This window comes from Numida meleagris, chromosome 2 (assembly GCF_002078875.1).
Source record: "Numida meleagris isolate 19003 breed g44 Domestic line chromosome 2, NumMel1.0, whole genome shotgun sequence".
In the NCBI taxonomy this organism is placed as follows: Eukaryota; Metazoa; Chordata; class Aves; order Galliformes; family Numididae; genus Numida; species Numida meleagris.
Window position 1 is genome coordinate 118940907 of NC_034410.1, and position 25131 is coordinate 118966037.

The following is a 25131-nucleotide window of genomic DNA, read 5'->3' on the forward strand; positions in this document are numbered from 1 at the left end:
GAAGAGAAGAGAAGAGAAGAGAAGAGAAGAGAAGAGAAGAGAAGAGAAGAGAAGAGAAGAGAAGAGAAGAGAAGAGAAGAGAAGAGAAGAGAAGAGAAGGGAAGAGAAGAGAAGAGAAGAGAAGAGAAGAGAAGGGAAGAGAAGGGAAGAGAAGGGAAGAGAAGGGAAGAGAAGGGAAGAAAAAGACTTTCCTTCTTTTTGCAGTCTGTTTAAAAGAATTGTAGTTAAATGTACTGGAGAATGAAGTACCTGTCTTTCTGAAAATGAAGCCAAAATCATTTCCTTGCCAAGTCCTACAGTCAGATCATCCTGCATGGTTTCCTACACCTGCAGAAAGCCTTGCTTTGTCAGTATCACTTCCCAAAGAATTGCTGATACCAGGATTAGGACATGAGTCATCTGTACCATGGCAGCATGTACGTTCAGTCTCTCTGCTGTTTTCTTAGTTTGTTACTGATCTTTAAGAGTAACGTGGAAGTTTCATAACTGAACAGTGCTTTCTCTTAACTTGCAGTTTCCTCAAACTAGGATTAGGTGGAGTTCTACAGCTGCAAACACACACAAAAAAAGGTTTGTGATGGAACCTGGAAAGAAATACATTCTTTTTATCAATGAAAAATGAGGAGAATTCACATTGAAGGGTGCGCATACGTCATCTCAATAGTTATATGCAGGTGCCTGAATTCATACTGTAAATAAGAACAACACAGAGCTCCTGCAAATTCCTGCACAAAGCAGAATACTGCCTGCTGATCCATAGCCAGGATCTATATCCCCATAGATATCCATGTATCATTATAGCATCTGTACAGGTACAAGACAGGGACCTCAGCCCTCCTATAGAACTGAGAAATCTTTTATATACAAAAATTAATACATAGTAATTGTACATCAAATGACAACAACAACAAAGAGCCAATTGCCTCAAAGAATGTCAGTGGCAGCTTTTGGTCCCAATTTTTGTTTACATTTACAGCAAAAAAAAATAAATCACTTTGTTAGCAATAACCAGATGTTTATACAGCAAGCATATGAACTGAATGCCATACACTCAAGTATAGGATGAAATACACAAGAGATGGCTGATTAAGATAATGAATGATTAAACATAGCAGATGGAAACAGTTTTTAAGATTTTTATGGAGGACTTGCATAGAAAAATAGGATTGAGAAAAGTTAAAGTGGTAGTTCAAATCAAGTTATTGGAAAATGTTTTTCTGGACTATCACTAGAACACATCTGGGATCTGAATGTAGGGAAACTGGACGACCTAAGGGAAATCTGTTCACCCAGAAGACCCTATAGCTCTAGCATGGAAATGCTAGTGCAAGCAGTTGTCCAAACTCTGTCCTGGACTTGTTTGTTTGGAACAAGGCACCAAACCTCAAGATGCCTTGATACTGTAGGACCGGTCACTAGGTAGGATGTATCTACATTTAAGTATGGGCTAAAGGATAAATTCAGCAGGTGTGCAGACTGCTGACTTGTAAGAACACCAACAGGATTTGCTCTACAGTGACTAATCCACTATGCCCTAAGCAAAATTCTGAGTACGTCTGCATGTACTGCATGCACTTTAAAACACAATTAGTGACACAATTATCTGAAGTGCAAATAGCCCTGGCTCCCAAAGCTTGGTTGGACAGCCTCCACGTATCCCAACTGCATGTGGCACTTTTATGTCTGACACTGGCCAGACACAAGAAGTTGGGTACTTCGAGGTGTAATTTCACACTGGCACTTCACACAAGTGAAGTGGTCCTGTGAACCAGAGGGAGGCAGCTGGAGCAGCAGGAAAGAGAATACTGCATTGTGAATTTGTCAGGAACTGTAACAAGCTGGCATCCTAGAGCTGTCAAAGATTTGTGCTGGCTTAGCAGCAGACAAAAATCATAGTCAAAAATGCAAATTTGGGATTGAAGCTCAGTCTCATTTCTTTGTTTTGCCTTTTTAACTTTGATCAGAACTTTCAAAGAATCCATTCTCCAAAAGTCAAATTTTTAAAGAAAAATGAAAGGCATGAGTCAGTAAGGAGGGGGAAAGTGCCTGCCAGCAAAGCACCCATTTTTTCTCTTATTATTGCCTACAGCTGACCTTTAAATAATGCCTTTGCATTTTTATTAACAATACTTGGCACCACCTGATTCATCTGAGATGGAAATGGCCTTCCCTAATGGACACAAAAAGCTACTGAGCAGAGCGCTTGAAATGTGCATGTGAGTTAGAGACTAGAAAGACATAAGAGATGTATACACAAAATAAAAAATATGTATTAGAGGAATTTTGTCCTGCGCACTTTAGCTTATCCATATATTATATATTATCTTTTGAGAAAATAAAATTTAATCTTGTTTAAAATCAACAAAATCCTCAAAAATGACATGAAAGTAGTATAAGAATAAAAACAAAAATGAAACCAAACAACCAAAAAAAACATACTTCATTCACTGAAAGTGTTATAATCCATGTGTAAGGTTGTTTTCTCAAAATCTTCTTCGGTACCTACTATTAAATAAATGTCAAACTCACTTTATTTATATTTATTTTACAAGTATTCAGCTTTTTCTGTGTGAACAGTAAGATGATTGTGATGCCAGGACACAGAGTGGGTGTCATGGAAAACAATCTCACAAACTCATAATTCTGTATGTGACATTTTCTGTGATTTTACTTCCCCTTTCCAAGCCTTACACTGCCAGCTATGGTAATAGGTTGAGATCAAAAAATCGTCTTAGCTGCAGGCGATTGTTGTTGTAAGTAATAGCTTCTATATGCAAATACTTTTCTTAGGCTGAATACTTTAGAGCAAACGTCAGTTTAATTCAGGCTCTGAGTTCAGTGTGTCTTACAGTATAGGATAATAATAGAAATCCTCAGTCAGTTTCAGTTTCAAGACCGTGATTTGTAAATCTTTTAAATAGGTAAGAAATGTCATGGTTATCTGGACAGACTGAAACATTCAGCTATGTCTAATCAAATAGTATCCGGTGAATCAAATAATCAAAGATTTTTGCATTTCCAAATTCTACAGTTTGATCAAATGACAAAAAGCATATATGAAAATATTCAGAAAATTATTTTGCATAGGCAAGAGTCCCCTCAGTTATTGATTTCTATGATTAAAAATGAAGCATGCCAAAGACAAGTTGTTGAATTAGTCCAGTATGATGCCATCAATACTGTGGGCCTATTGCCCAAACTGAAAACATTGGCTAATATTTCAGTGTTTCTTGCTATAACTTCTGTATATTCGGTAACTTCTTATAAAGATTTAGAAAAGAATACTCCATGCTGTACTGTAAATCTAAATTTAAAAACAAAGTACAACATTGTATATTTTTCTTTTACACTAGAACCTATAGTAATCATTAAAGTTACTCATGAGCAACTATTCATCTTTGTGAATAGTATTTTACAATCTAGTCTGTGCCAAATGTGTTAAGTAGTTATATGAATCTGCAAGTATCAGGATTGTAGCAGTCAGTGAAATCAATTTTTTATCCAAGGGTCTAACTACATGGCAAAGTTGACACGTACAGAGAAGTCATCTTAGCTCATGCCAAAGGTCACTACATTTCCCATTATAACTTCCATTTTTTTTCATAGATTTCAGTACACTGATCTATACCTAAAAGGCTGTTTATTGTAATACCTTGTTGGATTGGCTCTTAGAAAGGTTGAAGAGCCAGTTTTCACCCTGCACCATAAGTAGACGTAATCACTGATACAACACGGGGCATGTAAATATCTGGCATTTGGGAAAAACAAAACAAACCAAAAAAACCTCACATCATCATGAGACAGAAGGAATTCTCACCATGGGGATATACTGAATGCTTCTCATAAGAGCATGTAAAGGGAGAAAAGGCAAAGGAGCGTATGGAGTGAGGTTATGATCTTTAAAGGAAAAACATTATGAGAGACAATCACCAGGAGGTCAGCTCCAGCTGGAGAGGGTCTGGAGAATTCATTGGTTAGGCTTTTTCTGCTTAATGTAAAGAGAGCGAATCCAGTGAAATGATACTTGGATTAGGTGAAAATAAATGTACTTTTAAACTACTGCTTTTAAGTTTTTCTTTCTTTGCCAAAGTGCTGTGTAAAAATATTTTGTTTTAAGAAGAATTTTTACAGCCAAGTCTGTGAATACATATTACCAAAGAGAATTAAAAATGTGTTTAGTCACATAGCACAAGGTGTTAAGGGATGGCACTGCATAATCTGTCTAGGTTTTTGTCTAAGAATAGAAGAATCATGAGATCACACTCTGAGACAGAAAACTGCAAGAAGCTGTGTATCTCAAGTGATAAATAAAAAAGGAAACCAGTATAACAATATATTGTATTCTGAAAGTTCATTTCCAAATGACTTTACATTATTAACTACTATGATTTAACATTTTCCTCTGAATATTAAAAAAGACAATTATAAAAATCACACAATTAAAAATACAAATTAAAATTTAATCCCAATTAAAAAATTTCCCATAAAGAAATGATGTCACCTTTGTTCTATCCACAACACTAAAAGACATATGTATATTTTTCATTTTAACTGCTGTGTAAGGCATTTGGATAATTCCAGAAGACAGGAATATTGGTTTGTACAATACATAGATGCAACCAATTTTTGCATGCCCACCCAGAAAAGCCAGTTTTCTAAGCAAGCACTTAGGGAACAGAAGCACATAAACTACTTTGCACATAAACTCATGTCAAATGGCTTTGTTAAATCAGCTTTATAGTATTGTTTTGCTTCTCAGTAACCACTCAGTTTTGGCATGTGCCATGCCTCAGAAAACAAGACCATGTCCTAAAACAACAAGCTTAAGTGTGGCAGTGTGTTGGAAATACAACACAAATGGTGCAGGAGATTTACCAAAAGTCAGTGTCTGGCTTACATATACTGTGCTCTGATTTTCCTACTCATTTTTTTAAGAGCTACCCTCCTAGTAGAGCTGTGAAAACTAACAAACACCCTAACATTTGAAAACTGTTATATAGGTTGCAAATGCCAATATATAGCAATAAGTAAACAGTGGAACTACTGTAAAACTTTAACTGCATCTCTAATTAGACTTTAGAAGAAGAGGTTCTACAGAAAAAGGGGGGATATCGTGTATTTTTAAAGTTCAACATAAAAATGTAGAGACTAGAATGTTATGCTCAATGCCTAAATCTGGAATTACTGCATTATGAGCCCCTGCACTTGCAAATTAAAGAAGGCTCCTTCAGGTAGAAAGGTGCAGCTGGGCGTGTGAGGGAATGGTAGATAGGTAATTTTGTTTTACAGGAGAAAATATAAGTAAATACGTAAAATATAAGCACTGTGAAAGAACTCAAAGAACATCATGTTTCTTCAGTTCTGAAGCTTGGACTTTTCAATACCAGCTTTACTGGCACCACAAGCATATCTTGGGTAGAAGAAAGCTGTTATCATATAGCAAGAGGAGACTGACTCCACACCCTGAACCGCAACTCTGAACACCAAAGGTTTTGTCTCAATCTCTTCTGGAGCCCTGGTTTCTCCTTTCTTCTCTGAGTAGTGGCACTCTCAGGAGCGGGTAAAGATTGATAGGAGAACATGTCCGGCAGAAGCACAGTTTGGGAAACCTATTTCTACAAAACTTCCTGCTGTTCTAACAGTTTAGCACTTTCCACTGCTGTTATTTTGGTACAGTCTTTAAATATTAATCTATCTGGAAAAGCAAAATGTCAGAAGTCCTTAAAACACAAGGAAGAACACCCAACACTTCCTATTTTTGCCAGACTGAGAAACAAGAAACAGGAATGTCTACTTTTCCTCATTTTGGTCCTTCTATTTTTAAAATGGCTGCTATAAAACCATGAAAGGATTTGCGCTCATTAAAAAAAAAAAAAAATTACTCCTATGGGATTTATATAATAGACCTGGTACAGCTTCATATAAAGTTTTAGAGACAGCACACCGCAATCCTACACACTGAGCTGTATTTTAAGTGCTATGTTTTTCATGATTCTGGATCAAAAAAAGATGAGGCATTTTAACAAGGAAGGGCTATTTACTGAAAAACAAAATGAGAGATCAGAAAGGGTATGTAACATCACAGTTAAGAGATGAGAAATCTGCAGGCTTTTTGCAAATCCTCAGACATTTCAACAGAGAAGAACCTCTGTATTTTGTCACTGTGTCCAACAGACTGAGCTGAAGAAACACCTGATTTTATCTTCTCTTTAAATTAATACAAACTACCATGAAAAGTGTCAGTTCTGTTTTCCTGAAAGATGCTGTCTACCCATTCTGATTTTGATGCGGACACCCTTCCTGTGATGGCACAGTTCACATAGCCACGCAGGGAACCATAAAGACAAGCAGATCAGATGAGCATTGAGTATCACTTGCCTAGCCCTGACTGGATAAATTCCCAATCCACTTGAGTACAGCAACATTTGGGCCAGCACAAGGAAGAGGTCAGAATGAAGAGCTGAGAAACTATGGTTATAAGAGGACAAGTGGGTTTGGTGGCAGCGATGGTTTACAGATCACGAAGGTAAAGCATTACTCCAGCAGTAGAGTGTCTGATGGAAAAAAGAACAACTGTTTTTCTTCCATTGTTTATTGTCCAATTGAAGAATTACAGATTAATTACATACTAAGTCACAGCCCCCAGCCTCCTCCTCTGGCTTGACAAAATACATGTAACAGCATGGCATGCTAGAATGTAAACTACCATGTTTATTATTTTATTGGTGTTTGGGGCATTATTACATCTCATTTGCTCTAACACTTCCAGTTTACACTCAGCTTTATACACTGTGCAATTCATGTTTGAGCAATTCACAAGCAAAATCTGCTCACTCAAGCACTGCTCAACAATTTTCTTCGTGGCCTCTGGTCTTGTTCCATCTTAAAGAGGAGTCTCACAGCAAACAAAACTATAATGTGTACTGAAAAAGAAAAAAAAGCTAGGCTGCTAAAAAGATTGATAGGAAAATCACGATACACCAGTTCTGAATATAAATCAGGTCTATAACCCACAAAAGAAGAACAAAAGGCATTCTTTTAGTAATTCAATTGAGGAATTATTTCAGTAGGAAAGTAATCATTCTTGTCTGCAGTCCTCAATTAGTGTTAATTGTAAGAAAAAGCTTATTAGGAATATTAAAATTTTAAACTCCCCCTGTGCAAGCATATCTCAATTCCCAGTAGCTAGTATTAGTGCAAAGTGTATTAATTAAAATGCCACTTTGGGAGATCCTTCTTTATCCAATGTTCATTATTAAGATGAAAGATAGAGAACAGGTTTTGATTTTCTATAAAGATCCTAGACATCGTGACAAGGATTCAAATGATGAAGGAAAGCATTTGAAATGTTAGTAGAATTCAGATCATTTTACAAGACTGAGACCTTTTATGACACTTGTGACCCAAAAGAGGGATTTGCACATGTTTGCAAAGATCTAGGATAATGCATTGCCAAAGTCCAGATCCCAGAACTCTTTAGTCACTTTCTAAAGTGACTAATGATTTTGGAGTGCTTCAGTTTAGGTCTTCTACATTAAAATATATGTACATTTTTATTCCACAAGTCCAGCCGGCCTGTCTAAACAATTTAAAAGTTTTACAGTCTATTTCATGGAGCCCTCTTTACCTGGGGTAACTCCTGGCCACATGAGTAAGGGCAAGAATTCTATTGCTATTGCATTTTACTAAATATAACCTGTGATCAATATGCGCCTTTCAGATCATCATAATCCAATTATCTCTATCATATGAGGAGCTGCATAAGAGGTAGGAAAGTAGGGCTTCCACACTGCATTTCCTTGTGTAACCACTCATGAGCACTATGCACAAGGAAAGAGACAATCTCACATACAATAACATACCTGGGACCTCCAGTTCTTCCACAACAGGCCTTGACAGACTCTGGCAGAAAGATTTGGATTTTGAAATTCAGGACCCTTTCAAACTTCAGACCAAAATTCCAAGTCTCTCGTCTCTTTTGAAAATGTTGACTTATGCAACCAAACACTAAGCTGTAACTTGCTTCTATGCCCACAGCTGGCAGGGAAATTGGGCCTTCATAATCTGTCACAAAGTCAGAACTCCATCGTGGCAGGAGGCCCCTCTTTTATGCCAATTAAAACTGAGAGACTCTCCTGAGAAAATAGCCTTCTGAGAGACACCTAAATCTTTTTGGAAACTGTCTCTGAAGCTAAGAGGGTACCTCTATACTCCTGCCTGATGTTCGAGCTTACTGCAGTGCAACTCTCACCTCCTTTGGAATTCCTCTGGAATTTGGTCAGGTGTAGCTGTGTCTGTGAAGGTGTTTATATTTCCATTCTTCTAATAAAGTGTGAGTGGGGAAAATGTCACCACTGCACTTAGGGCTATGTTTTCTTGTTCCTTCTCAGAGATACCGAAGAAACTGAACTGAAAGTGTTCAGACTGCATTACTATTTAGAGGCAAAAATTCCTGTCATTGCTGCCCCTGCAAAACAGCTGATATGGAAAAGGAGCTAAATATAGACTAGGTGCCTACAAGCTTACAATAGCATAGCAAATGTAACCTAAGATGCATTAGTAGAAATACTCCCATCAGAAGTGAAGAACTCTAGGAGATACTGTAAGATTATCACTGAGGGACAGTTAAAGATTCTGATCACATGTGAAATGAGGAAAAACTTCTTTATTCTGAGGGTGACAGAGCACTGGAACAGTCTGCCCAGAGAAGTTGTGGAGAGTCCTTCTCTGGAGATATTCAAAACCTACCTGGATGTTTTCCTGTGCAACCTGTTTAGGGAACCTGCTATAGCAGGAGCATTGGACTAGATGAGCTCCAGAGGTCCCTTCCAACCCCTACGATTCTCTGTGATTCTGTGAAATATGAATTGATGTGAAATAGGTTAAAAAAAAAGGGGGGGGGGGGCTACCATAATAACTACTGAAATGGGAAACACAGTTTATGAAGACAGTTCAGAAGAGCTCTACTTTGTTTAGGCTAGCAAGGCAAATACTGAAACAGAATATATGCTAATTGCCTATAAAAACATCAAAGAGATAAACAATGAAGAAAATATTTAAACTAGAAACCAATGTTGGCACAAGAAGACAAAGTGTAAACCAGTAATTAATAGATTTAGCATATAATTTGGAAAGGAAATCCTAAATATTATAGAAATGTCATAGACTTGTTTTTGGAGTAGTAAGTCTAGAGCAAAATAGTATAGGCGTGGTTGCTTTTTTTGTTGTTGCTTTGTTCCAATATGTAAATAAGATAAAACTATGAGTGTGTCATGGTGGCAATGATAATAGAGTATATTCACAACAACTGAAAGACCAAGCATTGGGCATCCTTTAAGATATGCTGTCCATGTGCGTATTTGCACAGCAGATGTTCATACACGAGCCACAGGAACCAGGAGGATCATTTAGCTTTGCTGCAGAACAACCACTTGCCTACTAGCTTTATAAGCTATCTCTTATGTCCTTCACTTCCCAGATGAGTAATGAGATGACACAGTTAGTCAATGGCACCTTGGCAAAGCAAAACTAAGCAGTACGTCTGTTTCCAGTACAGGATCCAGTCTGAAGGCATCTAGGGTAGGATTTGACTACTTTAATGTGGGTGTTGTCTACATCTGAGCTAGTCACCTGGCACTAATACCTATTCACTTTGTAGTTAGCACAGAGTTAGTAAGTCTAATTCTTCCTCTGGCTGAAGGTTAGGCTCTGATTCATCTAACTCTGAAATAGGCAGTATGTTTGGCCAGATGGATCTCACTCTTATCCCACAGACTACATGATCTACAGAAACAAAAACTCCTACTGACTATAATGGGAAATCTGACAATTAGCTCAGCTCACCACATTGTAGATCCTTAAAAATGGGTGAGATGAAGTTATTTTCTGCTCTGGTTTCTAACAAATATAACCACTTGTAATAAAAATAACCACGTCAAAGAGAAACAAGAAAACAAAACAAACAAAATGCTCCTCTAATATAAACTATTCTCTACATTGCAAACACAGGATAAAAGCTGTGCTTATGGTTTCATTGTAAAGGATTTGACTGCTGAAAGATGAAAATATCCTAGGCCTCTGCTTTTGAATTTTCAGTCCAAGTAGGAAAATACCACAAAAGAAAGTGAACTTCTGTTTGCTACCCTCATGGCTAGGTAAGCAGCCAGTATTTGGCAGCTACGACAAACCTTGGCTCATTTAAGTTTTATGTCAAAGTTTTAATGGACAATTTGCGAAGGTTAGGACTCTGCAATGCAGTGGCAAACAGCTTCCTTCTGCCAGGGCCTGTAATTTTACAAACATGAGCTCCATAGATCAAAGGCAAATTTGAAATGTATTTTCAGCATGGTTCTCTAAACTACCCAGAAAAACTGTAGCTAGGGTTACTGTACATCTTCAAAATTTTTATTTCAATGCATGATTTAAACATATATCTGTCATAGTTTACATGCTGACTGCTGGGCATGCAGCTCTTATATCTATTTGCTCTAGGCTAAGGCACTGGAGAGAATACAGCACGATCACAGTCTCAGGTCAAATTTAAGTTTTACTTACTTGTTTTGCTTTGACTTACATTCCCAAATGTACTGGGATTGTAACAGTGATTCCATGGGCAAGGAAGTATAGATTGACCAACTTATCTAGAAGAAACAGAGCCATGATTTCAAAGTGCATGGAAAAGACAGAAATAATTTTGGTAAGATTCACTGTTGTTTACACTGAACACTTATTAGTTGTTTGCCACCACCAAGGCAAGTAAAGAAGCTTAAAAAGTAATCCTAAAAAATTATTGAAATGCCCTTGTTGCTATAAATGTGAAGATTTAACAGGTCAAAAGGAGCTCCGGTAAAAAGCACCACAAGATCATTGTCCATATTCGTTAGTCACTGGCAGTTTAGTGGTATTGTTTTCCAAAAAAACAGACCTTACTCAGGCGTGATCTTACAGCATGAGAGACTCCGGGTGGATAAGGAACTGGTCGGAATGCCACAGCCAGAGGGTTGCTGTCCCTGGCTCTATGCCCAGGTGGAAGTCAGTGACGAGTAGTGTCCCCCAGTGGTCCATCATGGGATCAGTGCTCTTCAACATCTTTATCAATGACAGATGATGGGATTGAGCACACCCTCAGCAAGCTTGCAGACAATACCAAACTGAGTGGCACAGCTGATAAGGCAAAAGGAAGGGATGCCATCCTAAGAGACCTAGACAAACTTGAAAGGTTGGTCCTTGTAAACCTAATGAGGTTCAACAAAGCCAAGTGCAAGATGTTGAACTTGGGTCAGAGCAATCTTAGGTACATATACAGACTGGGAGAAGAACTTGAGAGTGGCCCTGCCGAGAAAGAGTTGGGGGTCCTGGCAGATGAAAGATGTGAGTCAGCAGTGTGTGCTTGCAGCTTGAAAGGCCAACTGTATTCTGGGCTGCATCAAAGAGGGATGGTCAGCAGGGGCGAGGAGGTGATTGTCCCACTCTACTCTGCCCTTTTGAGGTTCCATCTGGAGTACTACATCCGTTTCTAGGCCCCCAACATGTGAAAGATGTGAAAAGGTTCCAGAGAAGAGCCACGAGGATGACCAGAGGGCTGGAGCACCTCTCCTACGAAGACAGGCTGAGGGATCTTGGCTGATCCAGTGTGGAGAAGGCTCCAGGGAGACCTCATTGTGGCCTTCCAATATTTAAAAGAATATTATAAACAGGAGGGAAATACATTTTTTTACATGGGTAGGCAATGTTAGGACAATGGGGGAATGGTTTTAAACCAAAGGTGGGAAGATCTACATTAGATGCCAGGAGGAAGTTTTTTGCTGAGAGTGATGAGGTGCTGGCACAGGCTGCCCAGTGAGGCTGTGGATGCCCCATCCCTGGAGGTGTTCAAGCCCTGGTTGGATGGGGCCCTGGGCAGCCTGCTCTGGTGCCTCATTTAGTGGCTGGCAACCCTGCTCATAGCAGGAGGGTTGGAACTAGACCTTTAAGACCCCTTCCAGCCCAAGCCATTCTGTGATTCTATATTCATTTCCTTCATACATGTGCCTCTTTAATGAGGAGAAAAGGACGAGGAACCCAGTGCCTACAAACACCAAAACCGTTTTTCATGCTTTTCACGCGGCTGCACCGTGCTTTCACGCCAGCAAGGGAAGGGCACCACACACCGCACACCAGCACCCGTGCCCGCGGCTCTGCCCCTTGACCCCCCTACCAGCCAGGAGCCGCTCCGAGGAAGGCGACAAGCAGCTCCACTCGCAACCCAGCGGCGCGGCCCTGGAGGGGCGGTGAGGGCCGTCCTGCCCGCTCCGACCGCCCAATGGGAGCGGCGGATGTTAGCGAGCCGGGAGGTGGCGGCGTTGCCACAGCAGCGGCGGTGGAGCGGAGCTGGGTTGGGCGCTGGCAGTCGGGACGCGCCATGGAAGGGCTGGAAGGTGAGGGGCAGCAGCGGGAGGCGGCCAGGAAGGCCCCAGCCCTCCGGCGGGGCAGCGGGGGCCGCTCGGGGTGGGCCGCGTTGCGGCTTTGTGCTGCGGCGGGCGCGTCTGGGCGGAGGCGGCGGGAGCTGCGGGCCGGGCGAAGCCTTCCCCTCGCTCGGAGCCCCCCGGCCTCGCCGCGCCGTAGGGCCGGGGAACGCCGCCGGGCGCGCTTCGGTGGGCGGCGAGCGGAGGGGAGAGGCGGCGGGGCCCGGCGGGCTGGGGGTGCCGGCGGGCGGGGCCGCGCTTTGTCCCCGGCTCCGCTTCGCTGGCGCAGCCCGGCGGGCGGGCTGGGCGGTTCCGCCGCCCGCTTGGTGCTCGGGGGCCGCGGAAGCTGCCGCGGGGAGGCTGTGCCCGCTTCGCTTTTTTGCTCTCGGAGGATGAAGTTACGATACGCTCTTAATTCCAGAAGAGTGTTCGGTGCCGCGAAAACGAGGTGTGTGTTTGCTGACAGAGTATTTGCAACTTTATCCGGTGCCAGTTGCTTCAGTGAAGGTATCATCACCCTTCCGAGTATCCCTCGCAGTGAGATACCAGCCTGGAACTTAAGTTGCAGCTTGCCTCAGAACATTTGGTAGATCTGCCATAACTGCGTTTGATGAGCTGCTTTAACCATATTAAGAAAAAATGCATCCTTGTTCTGAGTAACTGTCACAAAATAGTCCTTGAGGCTCCCATGCTGTGCTTCGCTGGCGGTAACTGCTGGCGGTAAACGGGTGAATGCTAGCTAGCCTTTGTCCTTTGTCCCTCCTAGCACTGTACGAGGGCAGGAGTCCCTCAGTGAATGTCTGTCCTTTCTGTAATAGATGCTATGGTCATCAGACTCTGCTCCTATGACTAGTGACTTCAGCAAGACTACAGATCAGGGCAGCATGATTTGGCGTTAAAACCCCAAGAGGTTCTCTCGTATTTAATTTGCTCTAATGCCTTTCCTGTTAGTGAGATTTGAAAGGTGAAGTCCAGTGGTTTATCAAATAATATTTGGCATTTTTTCTTGGCCTCTGACTGATGACAATTCTGTGTTGCCTGCCCAGAAGGGAGAAGCTTGCCTTGGTTTTGAGTCAGCTACATGTTTGCCCGCAGTTGGGACTGCATATCATCTGCAGCTCATCTATCAATTGATTTGGCAGTGAGCTAATTTAGTGAAGCCAGCTGTGTTGTATAAGCTCTAGTACCTTCGTAACAGAGGGTGGGGAGAATGGTCATCTACAGATTACAGAAGGCTAAAAAAGTTTGTCATTGTTAGGGTAGGATTTCTCACTGTTCAGACTCTGCTGGTTTGCATGCCTTCTGTAGAAGGTTTACATTTTCCTTGTGTTTCAGTAGGTATGGGTAGTGGTGGGAGGAAGAACTGTTAAATTGTAGCACTAACTCTCGTGTTCACTCTGAGCCCTTTCTTGAAAGCTCTTTCAAAAGCTAGAGCTTATCAGTTATTTTGTTTTCCATGGTATGGAATGTTCCTTCTGAACACTCAAGATCAATTTGAGCATAGCACAGGTAATGAGAAGTTTCTAAAACTTGAGATGACCTTAGTTCTGAAGACTTATACCCCCCACTATTATCTAGCTTATTTGAAACTAAATAACACAATTTTCTGCATCTTTTGGGGTTAGTTTGTACTACTTTCTTTTCTTTAAATATTGTCAAAACACAAAGTACTGCTTTTTTTTTTTTTAACATCAAAACACGACCCATCAGTGCTGCTTGAGCTGCAGTGTACATGAGTACACAGGGCTCTTGTGTACAGGTTTTCCAGTTTAAGATGTCTTTTTTACACTTTAGGTTAGGCTTTAATGAGATTCGTGTAGGAAGATGACCCCAGGAGAGGAAAACATAGGCAAAACCAACAATAAAGCTGGATAATTTTGCTAGGTATTAAGATTTTCTCCACTTACTGCTTCACTGGTGACTCAGAAGAAAGTTGTTGGTTGCCATTTTGGATTAAATTTGTGTTGAGGAGCACAGTTGCCCAGTCATTCATCCATCATGGAAGCAAGGGCTGCTCCTGAAATCTGGCTCGGCCAGCTCCTTGTCTGGGGTTAGGGCTCAGCGAAACCAATTCCCAGGGCAGATTTGTGCAGCTGGTCTGGGCGGTTGTGAGGTAAGGGATATAATTAGGGTGCAGGGCAGGACTTTGGCTTTTGGCTGCATTCTCTTGATGTGTTCTTGTGGCGGTGGAAGGGCCCTCAGGCATGAGTTGCCTGGCCAGGACTTCTTGCCTTCAGAAGCTGATGCTTTATTTTCTGAAGCTCAGCAACGTAGAGACGAGATCTGTTTTGTTTCTGACAGTTCAAGCATGCTTTTAATAAGAAGTAACTTTACACGGTTTATAATGATTCTTTCCATTATGCAGAGAGTTGAATGTGTATTAGTTGGCTTGTTGAGCTGCATTAGTGACATTTAAAAAGCCGAATGGTACTTTTTATGTTGTGACTGCATTTTTCTCACTATGTGCAAGTTTAAATGTTCAGTAAAATGGCAAAGTAGCTTTCTGTACAACTTAAACGCTGCTTTCAAAGTTCACTTGTGCTGGTTTTTTGAAGTCTGCTTTATTTTTTCAGTTGTGTACCAGTATTGTTGTATTACTAGACTGGTGCTGGAAGTCAGATTTAGAACTACAAAGCTTTGTAAAAAGGAATCTGTGCACACATTATTTCAAGTGACAAATTTGTTGTATGCTTTGAAAGTTGTATTTCAGATTCCTGACTTGACATTTGTTACTTTGTAGCCTGTGTGGGTTTGACTGTTCTTCAGTTCATTTATTTAATTAATTTAATTTCCTGGCAAACATACTGAGAGCGATGACTGCAAGATGCAGTGATCTTTAAGGTGAGTTAACAGCCCTTCCCTGGGTAACCTAGCGCGTGCTGAGTCTGAAGGCTGCTTGCCATGGTTTGGTGTGTGCTGGTGGCTCTCACTGCTGGATGACAGGAGGAGAGCTGTCACATCAGTGCAGTTATCCCTCTGCTTTGCTGAAGATGATGGAGGAGGGGCCCAAGCACCGAATTCCTGACTTAAGCAGGAGCAGTCCAGTGGTGGCATTGGATCAGCTGCACTCCAAGCTCTTGTTTTTTTTGGGAGGATGCCGGCAGCAGCTGTTGAAGCTGAAGAAGTGCCTCTTCCCACACTTGTTCGCAGCTATCCCGACAGGTCAAGATGGCTGCTGCCCAGAGGGTGAAGGGCACGGGGCAGCTGTGGGTGAGGTCAGTGCCCACCAACCCCCAGCAGCTGGGGAGGGTTCAAAGAGGATGGGTGGCTGCGAGCTGCAGCCTGAAGCTTCCTCTGCACACACCAAGCGGGGACTGCTGCTGCCATTAAGCATTCAGTCTCCGAGCAGTATGGGTGTGCCCCTGTGGACTGTTAAGAATAGGCTTGCTGTATAGCATCTCCTGGGAGCTGAGGGCTGTGCTGAAGGAGCGTTTCTCTCTGGACCTTTCACTTACCCTGATAATGTCCAAGACCCCACCCCAAACAGCTGAAGCATAATACTTTGGGGTTTGGTCTTAGTAACATGACCACTGGATGCAAGTGCATGTGCTTGCTTTCTCAGAATTTCTGAGTGAGCCAATGCTCACTCCCTTTGCCTTTCTCTTTTTTTTTTTTTTTCCTTATGCTATAGGAAATTATTACTTTGTTTTCAAAACAGATATGTTAATGTGAGCTAACAGATATGTTAATGTGAGCTTCCTTTTCCTTTGCTGTGTGTTTTTTGTCTTGCCTCTGGATGTGTACAGCAGCTTCCTTAATTTGGCAGCCATTTTCTTAAGCTGCATTTAAGAGAGCCTCCTGCATTTCTGTAACGTTCTGGCTTTTTTTTTTTTCTCCTGAAAGTATCTTAGTTTGTCTGAGAGAAGGAAAAATTCGTTTTATGGTACTGTTCTTAAATCAGCAAGTTGGAAACTGCTAAAGTCTTAAATCCAAAACTAACATCAGTGTATATATATTTTTAAGGATGTGTTACTCTAGTAGTTATTAAAGCATAGTGAGTAACTTTGTGTTGTACTGCTACGTTTTACATGTGTTTCCCCCCTCTGGTAAGAGATACAATTTTTACATTTAATACACAGAGTAACCATGGACAAGTTTAGTTTTTTCACATCTATTAAGTTTTTATTTTTGATTAGTGCTTATGTTTTGGGAAAGAAACTGAAATTAAATGTTTTACTTGAAGAAAAATTCTGAAAACTAAATTTAGGCTGATCTGATAGAGGGGAAATGTGTTACCAGAATATATTTCACCTTTAAATAAAGGAAGCAATGCATGTAGGCAGGAATTTAATTGTTTCAGATCACTGTTTCTTCAGCATCTCAGAATGAACAGATCTTGAACAGAACAAATTCCTAAATAATGTTAGTAATCGATGTATTATAAATCAAATGTATTATCAAAAATATTTTAACGCTTTTGTTTTAGGCACATGATACTCAAACAGGCAGCCTCCAACTGGGATTGTTGAGTCCAACTGCATTTGAGTAGCAGTGTGCGAGCCAAGGGGTGTTTTGGAGGCTGCCAGTGCAGGGCTGGCAGAGTGTAAGGTCAGTGTGAAGAGGCCGGGCTGTGCCTGGCTACCTGCTTACTGTCAGCACACTACTTCCAGCTGAGCGGAGGCGAAATAGAATTCTTCAACCGCACATAGATTTTGCAAGTCATGTGCTTTCTAGTGGTGAGTAGCTGATGTTAAAGCTCATTAACAGAAGACCGAATAACATGTTTGGAAGTCAGATCGATCGCAGAGCACTACTTAATTGCCTTGGGTTTTGTTTTGGTTCTGTATGCATTGAAGGGGAAGCTCTCGTAGATTTTTCTGGTTAGATGTCACGACTGAGTGCCTCTCCAAAGTGCCTGCACACCCACACTCTGTGTGTGGAACAAATTGGAGGAACTGGAGGTCTGTGCGCAGCTGCAGGGCTGCGATGTCGCAGGGACCACAGGAACGCAGCAGTGGATGTGGCAGTGTGGTTGGGTACAGGCTGCGCAGGAAAAAACAGCCAGATGGCAAGCACAGAGGTTGCCTTTGTGTGGGAGAGCAGCGGAACCCTTCTGTGGGATTGAAGAGGATCAAAGGTAGCAAGCAGAGCAACATGGAAAATGTGTTTGTATGTGTCTGCTACAAGCCACTTGATGAGGAAGATGAGGTCTTCTTCAGGTAAGTGGAAGGAGCCTTGGTTCTCACAGGAGACTTTACCCACCCTGTTGTCTGCTGGAGGGACAAGTCAGCAGGGTATGAGCATTCCAGAAGGCTGCTGATGTGCATCGATGACAACTTCCTGACCCAGGTGAAGATGGACATGGAGACGTCTGCTGGACCTCGCACCCACAAAGGAAGCATTGCCTGCAGAGGTGAAGGTCGGGGCAGCCTTACCTGTAGTGGCAATTAGGTGAATGTATTCAGGGTCCTGAGAAGAGAGGGCAAAAAGGAGAATCAGAACCCTGGGCTTGAGGAGGGAGGACTTTGGCCTGTTTAGGGATCTGCTTGGAAGAATCACATAGAAGTCGTCATGGGGAGAAGAAGGTCCGGGAAAGGTAGTTATTTTTAAGGATATTTAATGTGACGTCAGCATGTTTTCATGTTAGAAGTTATGCTTAAGATGAGGAAGGGAAGAAGAAAGGGTAGAGAACTACAGAAAAAGGGTATGACATACCATGATACACATTTTGCATGTGCTTCTGTTACCATTCCAGACTGCGTGCAATTCATTTCTCAGTCACAGAAAGAACTTATTCACAGAATCCTCCTCCAGGTTGTCACTCTGAGGCAGAGGGGTTCTCCTCAACGTGTTATTTTCAAGCAAGTAATACAGAACTCACCATAATCAGACTTGTGTTCAATGCAGTAACAGTAATTTTGACAAATATAATACACATGCATTGTCAGACTGGAGAGCTGATACAGGAATATGCAGGAGGTGCTATGAAAGCCCTACTGAAGCTTTTCAGCTTGAAGGAGTTGAAGTTTTGCTGCTTTTTGATATCTTTAGGAAGCAGAAGTGACAGGTTTACACAAGATTAGACTCCATTGTCAATACAGAAGTAGAAAAGAATTAATCTTTCCTCTAAAGTTAGGCATAGATAGAAGTAGGCAAAATCACAGAACGGCTTGGGTTGGAAGGGACCTTAAAGATCATCTAGTTCCAACCCCCTGCTGTGGTCAGGATTGCCACCCACCAGCTCAGGCTGCCCAGGGGCCCATCCAATCTGGCCTTGAACATCTCCAGGGATGAAGCATCCACAGCTTCTCTGGGCTGACCCAGGGACCTTACTATGATATCCTCTTGCTTTCTCTAACTCACCCTGTGAACTCGTGAGTGGCATGAACTACTAAGGACTGGCCTGAGAGGTAAATCATTCCCATAATCAAACAGACTTCAGCAAAGTACTGCCCACTGCTAAGCAGAATGATGTTTGATTTTTTTCATTTTTACTTCAGACTTAGTTTTATCAAAATAACAAAAACTTGTAGAATTAACATTCTATTTTTTCAGTCATTATTGGTGTACAGTTTTTCTGCTTTTGTACATTCATCTTTTTGTTATTTTATTCAGTGTTCTTTAAAACTGGAATATTAAGCTGTTCAGAGAAGTTTTTCACTACCTACCCATCAGTATCATTTTGAGGTGACTTGTTTGTCATCAGTCTTTTCATTGGTGGGTGTTGTTAGTTAATGTTTTGGAGATGGGAATTGTGCCAAAAACAATACATACAGTTTTCCAGGGGAATTTGGCAAGCACTCTTCCACTAATAACTTTCAGCAGTCGTAGACCACTTTTCAAGTAGGTGATCCCAAAGCTGGACTTCATACCAGAGTGTTTCTGCATGTTTGAATGCAGTGAGGCTTGGTGGTTCTTGTTATTACAGTTGTCTGGCCAAAGTCATTTAGTACTGTCATTGCTGCAGATAAATTAAAGGTTGAGAAGAGCAATCAAACAGATCTCATAACATTACAAAATACTGCTATTAAGACTAAGTACTGCTTTAATCTTTGTAGTCTTATTTCTTTGGAGCATTCTGCACCTTAGATATAGGTATGTGCAGACATACATGGAAACGCACAGCTTTCTAAAAGTGAAAACTGTAACAAAACTTCAAGTGATGACTGCTCAGCAGTACTGAAGGCTTCTGCTCCCTCTCAGTATGCAGTCTGTTTACACAACTGCTTATTTCTTAAGCATGTCAGTAAGAGCTAACGTTATGGCTGGGACTGCATCAAATTGAACTTGTGTGTTTCAGTGGGCCCACCCATTGTACCATTGTTGCAGTTTTGTTAATACAACTCCCCATCTGATGACTTAGTTATTGACAACCAACATCTTAGTAGGCTGAACTCCTGTTTTTGAGACCTGTTCTTGGGCAGACGGTAGAATTGGGTGTAACGCTGCATATCATAGTTCTGGCATTATTTCAATGAAAATACTTCTTCCATTGATATATATGTGACCATTATGAACATAATTTTCTTCTCTCTAAATATGTTTTCTTACAAAATGACATAATTCTTACTGTTTAAGCTAACTGACTTCATTCACGTTTAACACTGGCATGTAAATTGCTGGTGATAAATTATATTAAAACTGGAAGAGGAACTGTAACTGATGGATCCTGGATCTTCTGTGGTTCTAAGCAAAGAAAGTGCAATCCCTGCTCTGTTGCTGGACTTCAAAGAAGACTGAACAAAAATTTTAGAAACTGCTTTGACGCTATCTTAGAGCCAATTTCTACTCTCCTATTCATTTGCCGAGTAAATCTTCTGTTTCTTGATTCAGGTGTTACCTTTCTTTTTTCCCCTCTTTCCCATACAACCAAATTGAATCAGTTGCTTATCTTACTGTTGCATCTTTTTATTTTGCTGAATGTTGCTGTACTCCTTTTCCCTGCCCTTCTTAATCCATGTGATTCTTATAAGTGTTTTTGATGGTACTGGAGTGGTGGTGTGCTTCCCATCGGCCTTGCCTGAAGGCCATGGTGGGGGATCTTTTCCTTAGTGTTTTACAGCCTGTGATGGAAAGTGATCATGATAAGAGTTAGTGCACAGCTGTAGAGGTTGCTCTGTAGAGCTGTCCTGGGTGCTTGCATAACCCAGAGGAGTGTGAAGTACCAGAGCTGTCAGCTTGTGCTCCTTAATGGATATCTGTCTTTTGAGTTATTCTTACTTATTATTGTTTTAAAGCCTTAAATGCACTGAGGAGTGCCATATCAGGAAAAGAGATCCCTAAGGACTGCCATTAGCTTCTGCACTTTGAAATGCTACGTTAGGGAAAACCTTGCTGAAGTTAGTTGTGATGTTAATACAACTTCTGACTAGGGAGGAAAAAATCACTTAGAAATCCCCAAACTTTTCAGCCGTAACATTTTCCTTTTGTGTACTCACCTTTGATTTTATCAGGCTAAAATCACTCCAAATAAGATTTTTCCATTCTTTCTGCTTTTTATAGTAGTTATTGTGGAAGACTATGACCAACCATGGCCAGAATAATTCAGTCATTTCAATGAAAAAGGTTATCCTCTGTATTGCTGGTGTTAGAGATGCTAACTCTAGTATTACTAATGGAAAAAAAAATGTGTTTTTCTCCCCTTTACATTCATTTATGTCTCTTGTTATTTGCATAGCTTCTGCGTAACAAGTGTTAGATATCGTACATTATTGCCTTCAGGGAAAAAAAAAAAAGCAAACCCACCAACTCGTTTTCCAATTTTCACGATTTTATTGCTATCTTTTATTTTAAAATCAGCAGGTTTCACATTGATGATGTTGCTCACCTTTCTGTAAAGGAAGGCTCCTGAGCTCTTAAACAGAAATGTTAACACGTTATGGATTTATTTTTTTAATCCTCCGTTTTTACTTCAGAGTAAAAAGGAATGAGTAAGAAGCGAAGGGATAAGTGCAGTGATCTGTGTTACAGGGGAGGTTTTGGCAGTAGCAACAGCTCTTGGTGAGTGTGACTGAGTACCTGCCAGCAGCAAAGGAGAGTTAGGAATGCTGTAAGGAAATAGATCTCAGTCACTGTAGCTACAGTGGGTGCTAATTAGCATTTGTTATGTGTTGATATGTCTTATGTAAATACTGCTGGGTCAACTGAGTATCTGTCAAGTCTGCTTTTCTTCATGGTGAATTTAAATATAAACATAAGTTCCTGAGTTCAGTAAAAAGAAGAATATGATGGAAAATGTAGCTATTCTTCATTTACCAAGGGAGATATTTGAAAGAATTCATCTCTCAGTCAAATCTTTAACATTAATCTTTACACCTGATTATGAAATCATTAATAGTTATTTATTTCAGCTAATTTCTTGAAGACACAAACGGTGTCACTTTGTATTTCACTGAAATGCTTCTCTCACTTGTCAACAGAGCAGAGAATTGTACTAGAAAAATATGATTAAAATAAGGTTGTTGTTTTTTTTTAAACAGAATTGACTTTGCAGTGATATCTGTCAGCACTATTAAGAGTGCTGAGAATCCAGAAGAATGAAGTAATGAAACAAGAAAGTCTGTGCGTATCTAGTATTTTTGATTGGGAGAATTGAGGAGCGCCTCCAACCATTGCCACTTTGCTTACCCTTGAGAAAAGCAATGAGGGCAAGTTCCAGCCGTCAGAGCTATGTATGAGCAGTTTGCATGTTGTTACTTATGATTAATGTTTAAAGAAACAGACCTGTGGAAAAAATTTCAGATATGATTGTTTAAAGTAGAGATTGGAAAGATACCATCAACAATAATTTTTTTTTAAAAAAAACAACCCTTCCTGTTACATATTGTTAAAATGCAAATATAATTCAGATGCTAGAACAGAAGACAAACAAGATTTACCTGGAATGGTTTCTTTCCTGCTTTCCCCCTAGTTGTGTAAATATAAATACATGTGCCTTTAGATGACAGGAATGGAAGCTTAATTATGACTTAAGCTATGCAACTCAGTTACTGTCTGTGCAGTCCCGCTATGCTGAGGTAAGGGCCTAGTCATGTCTGTGTGGAAAAGGCATATAAATTAATGAAAACATGATATATACAGAAGTGTGTTAAACTGCAGAACATTTTTGTATGATTCTTAATTCTTAAAAACTGTGTTGTAGTATATTGATTAATTTACTAGACATATTTACATACTATTAACATATTCTATTTAGGTAAGTAAAAATGGCAAAAATAGATTTAACAGTTATGTATTGCTACTAGAAATCTCAGTTAATTTCAACCTTTAAACGTGAAAAATGCATTTACTGGGACCCATAGCCACTTGAATCTACGTTTACTTGACTTGAACCATTTTGTTTAGCTTTCCATTTCCTATAGGACTGGTACTCGTATACACATATGTGTGTTTAGTTGGCAAATTGTTTACTGCTGAGGAACTGGGAACAAAAACTAATTGAAACTTTGATCTTTCTTATGTTCATAACTTGTGTAGTTTCAGCCACTGGTTTGCCTGAAGGGCAAGTCAGCTGAAAGGACTTCTATTTTAACTGCATACATAGAGGGAGCTGTATTGTCAGGTTTGAGTACAGAGGAAGAAACTAGTATGTCTTAAGCTTGATCTGAATTTATTCTCTCTTTATTGATGTATATGTGCTATATTCCTATAGCTGTGTTACAGTGCTTAATATAACAGGTACCTGTCACTTGTAAACCTTACATAGCTTTTCATCTCTGCCACAGCTCCATCACTTAATACATACTGTATGAATATACCAGCTTGGATAAACTTGGATACTGTGACTTGTTAGTTTTTTTAATCTGGTTCTATAAATCAGTCAATGCTTGAATAAAAAACATCTGAAGCGTTAACATAAACTGTCAGCTCATAACCTTTATAAATTATCTTATAAAAATAACCTTCAAGAATTTTTCTTTCTAAGGTAAATTGGGATAGTTTAACTTAACAGAGAGAAATAAGTGATGGGATGTGACTTCCATGTGATGTTCTGGCAGGTGGTTCTCTTTCAAAGTCATGATCCCCTCTAGGTATAGTTGTTCTCCATGTCTGTGCATGTCTGTGTGGGCTGTCAGTGAGACTTGTAGTGAATGAGTCCTTTGCATGCTGTAGTGCAGGCATTCCTTTAAAGGTGCAAAGTCTCATGTTCTAAATCATTAGAACTCATACTGACTTTTTACAGGGCCGGGCTGCTTTGACAAGTACATAAGGAGTTGTGTATCACCTCTTCCTTTCTGATCAATGCAGTCTTTGCACAGTTCAAAGAATACATACTTCAACAGTGACAGCTGTTGTTATTGCAAAGTATATGAGGTTAGCAATCCAGAAAGAATTCTTTTTACTACACATTTAAACAGATTTTCTTACAAAATTATGTTTTGGTGTTTTTTTTTTTAAGGTGAGGTTGCAGTGCAAACTGGAGATCTGTTGCCATGTAGGATTTGTGGAAGGACTTTCTTTCCAGCAGCACTGGTAAGCGCTATGAGCACTGTTGGCTTTTACATCTGGTAAGTCAATATGAAAGTTAAACAATGATCAGCATAGTTAAATAAAGAAGATCCAGATGGTTGCTTTTTTTCTATTTTTTATTTTCTTCAAATTAACAATTCCTGTTGTCTCAGTTTTGAAGCTCCATAAAAGAAGATGAATTTTGTTTTGGCATCCTATCACATTCTGAAAATTCAGATCCCTCTAAAAACATTTTCTCTAGGGCCAGAGAATCATTCCTTGCCTCTGCAAACATAAGGCCTAACATCGTGCCATCTTACTTTGCAAATGAAGTGTTCTGTTAGTTATTTTCAAAATTCCCTCCTCTTCTGTCTTAATATAAGTTGAATTGTCCCTAAATGTGAATATGAATTTCAGACAGTTCCTGATCCATGTTACCTCTCAATACAAATGCTGCCTGCCTACCTACCTATCAGTTTTTTATCTGGAAGGAGCAAATACAGATGCCTCCCTTTTTTTTTTTTTCCTTGCTCATATCCCAAGTTTTTGTGATCACGTATTTGCATTTGTAAGTTCCTGTACTTCTGAAAGCAGACTGATCTTATTCATCAGGAGTTGGCCCTCAGTTGCTGATTGGCATATCTAGAAAGAAGAAAATAACATGTTAATAACATATTTCCAAAAATAAATTCTGCATTCTCCTTAATTTATTTTTCTGTCTGTAGAAGAAGCATGGACCCATTTGCCAAAAAACTTCTGCCAAGAAAAGGAAGACATTTGATTCCAGCAGACAGAGAGCAGAAGGAACTGACATTCCCACAGTAAAACCTCTTAAGCCACGGGTATGTTATAATTTACTCCGCATATGAACATTTTAGGCAAAATATGTATACATTATAATAAGGTTTATTTCTGCTGGCAATTTGTGATAATTAGATCAGCTAGGATCTGGAAGAAATGTATAATAAATGTATTAAGCATGAAATAAGAGCTTCAAACATAAAAAGTTGTGTGTTTTTCTGACTTTTTAGCCAGAACCCCCCAAAAAACCATCCAACTGGAGACGAAAGCATGAGGAATTCATAGCAACTATACGAGCAGCCAAAGGACTTAATCTCAAAGACGGTGGAAAACTCCCTCCACCGCCTCCGCCATCATATGACCCTGGTATGTATAACTATTGAGTTCCTTAAAGACTTTTTTCGTAACTTAAATAATATATACAATTTTGAATATAAAGGAGTTTTTTTGAGTACAGTGTTCATGAGTTCTTGAAGATTCCTATCTGGTTATCCCCATG

The 25131-nt window shown here is 40.2% G+C and overlaps 1 protein-coding gene and 1 long non-coding RNA gene across 4 annotated transcripts in view; one reads left to right on the forward strand and one right to left on the reverse strand.

Moving 5' to 3' along the window:
• LOC110393304 overlaps positions 1 to 12286 on the reverse strand; it is a 28402-nt gene extending 16116 nt beyond the window's left edge. The window contains exons 1-2 of one of the 2 annotated variants that reach the window (XR_002434945.1): positions 12197 to 12286; positions 250 to 548 (exon numbers count right to left, since the gene is read on the reverse strand). This is a non-coding gene — a long non-coding RNA (uncharacterized LOC110393304). The remainder of the gene's footprint in view (positions 1 to 249; positions 549 to 12196) is intronic. The other variant, XR_002434946.1, reaches the window with a different exon arrangement.
• ZC2HC1A (zinc finger C2HC-type containing 1A) overlaps positions 12280 to 25131 on the forward strand; it is a 34881-nt gene continuing 22029 nt past the window's right edge. For both annotated transcript variants that reach the window (XM_021386019.1, XM_021386020.1), the window contains exons 1-4: positions 12280 to 12416; positions 23782 to 23855; positions 24557 to 24673; positions 24863 to 24998. In XM_021386019.1, the coding sequence (XP_021241694.1) occupies positions 12302 to 12416; positions 23782 to 23855; positions 24557 to 24673; positions 24863 to 24998 (442 nt within the window). In that variant the 5' untranslated portion in view covers positions 12280 to 12301. The remainder of the gene's footprint in view (positions 12417 to 23781; positions 23856 to 24556; positions 24674 to 24862; positions 24999 to 25131) is intronic.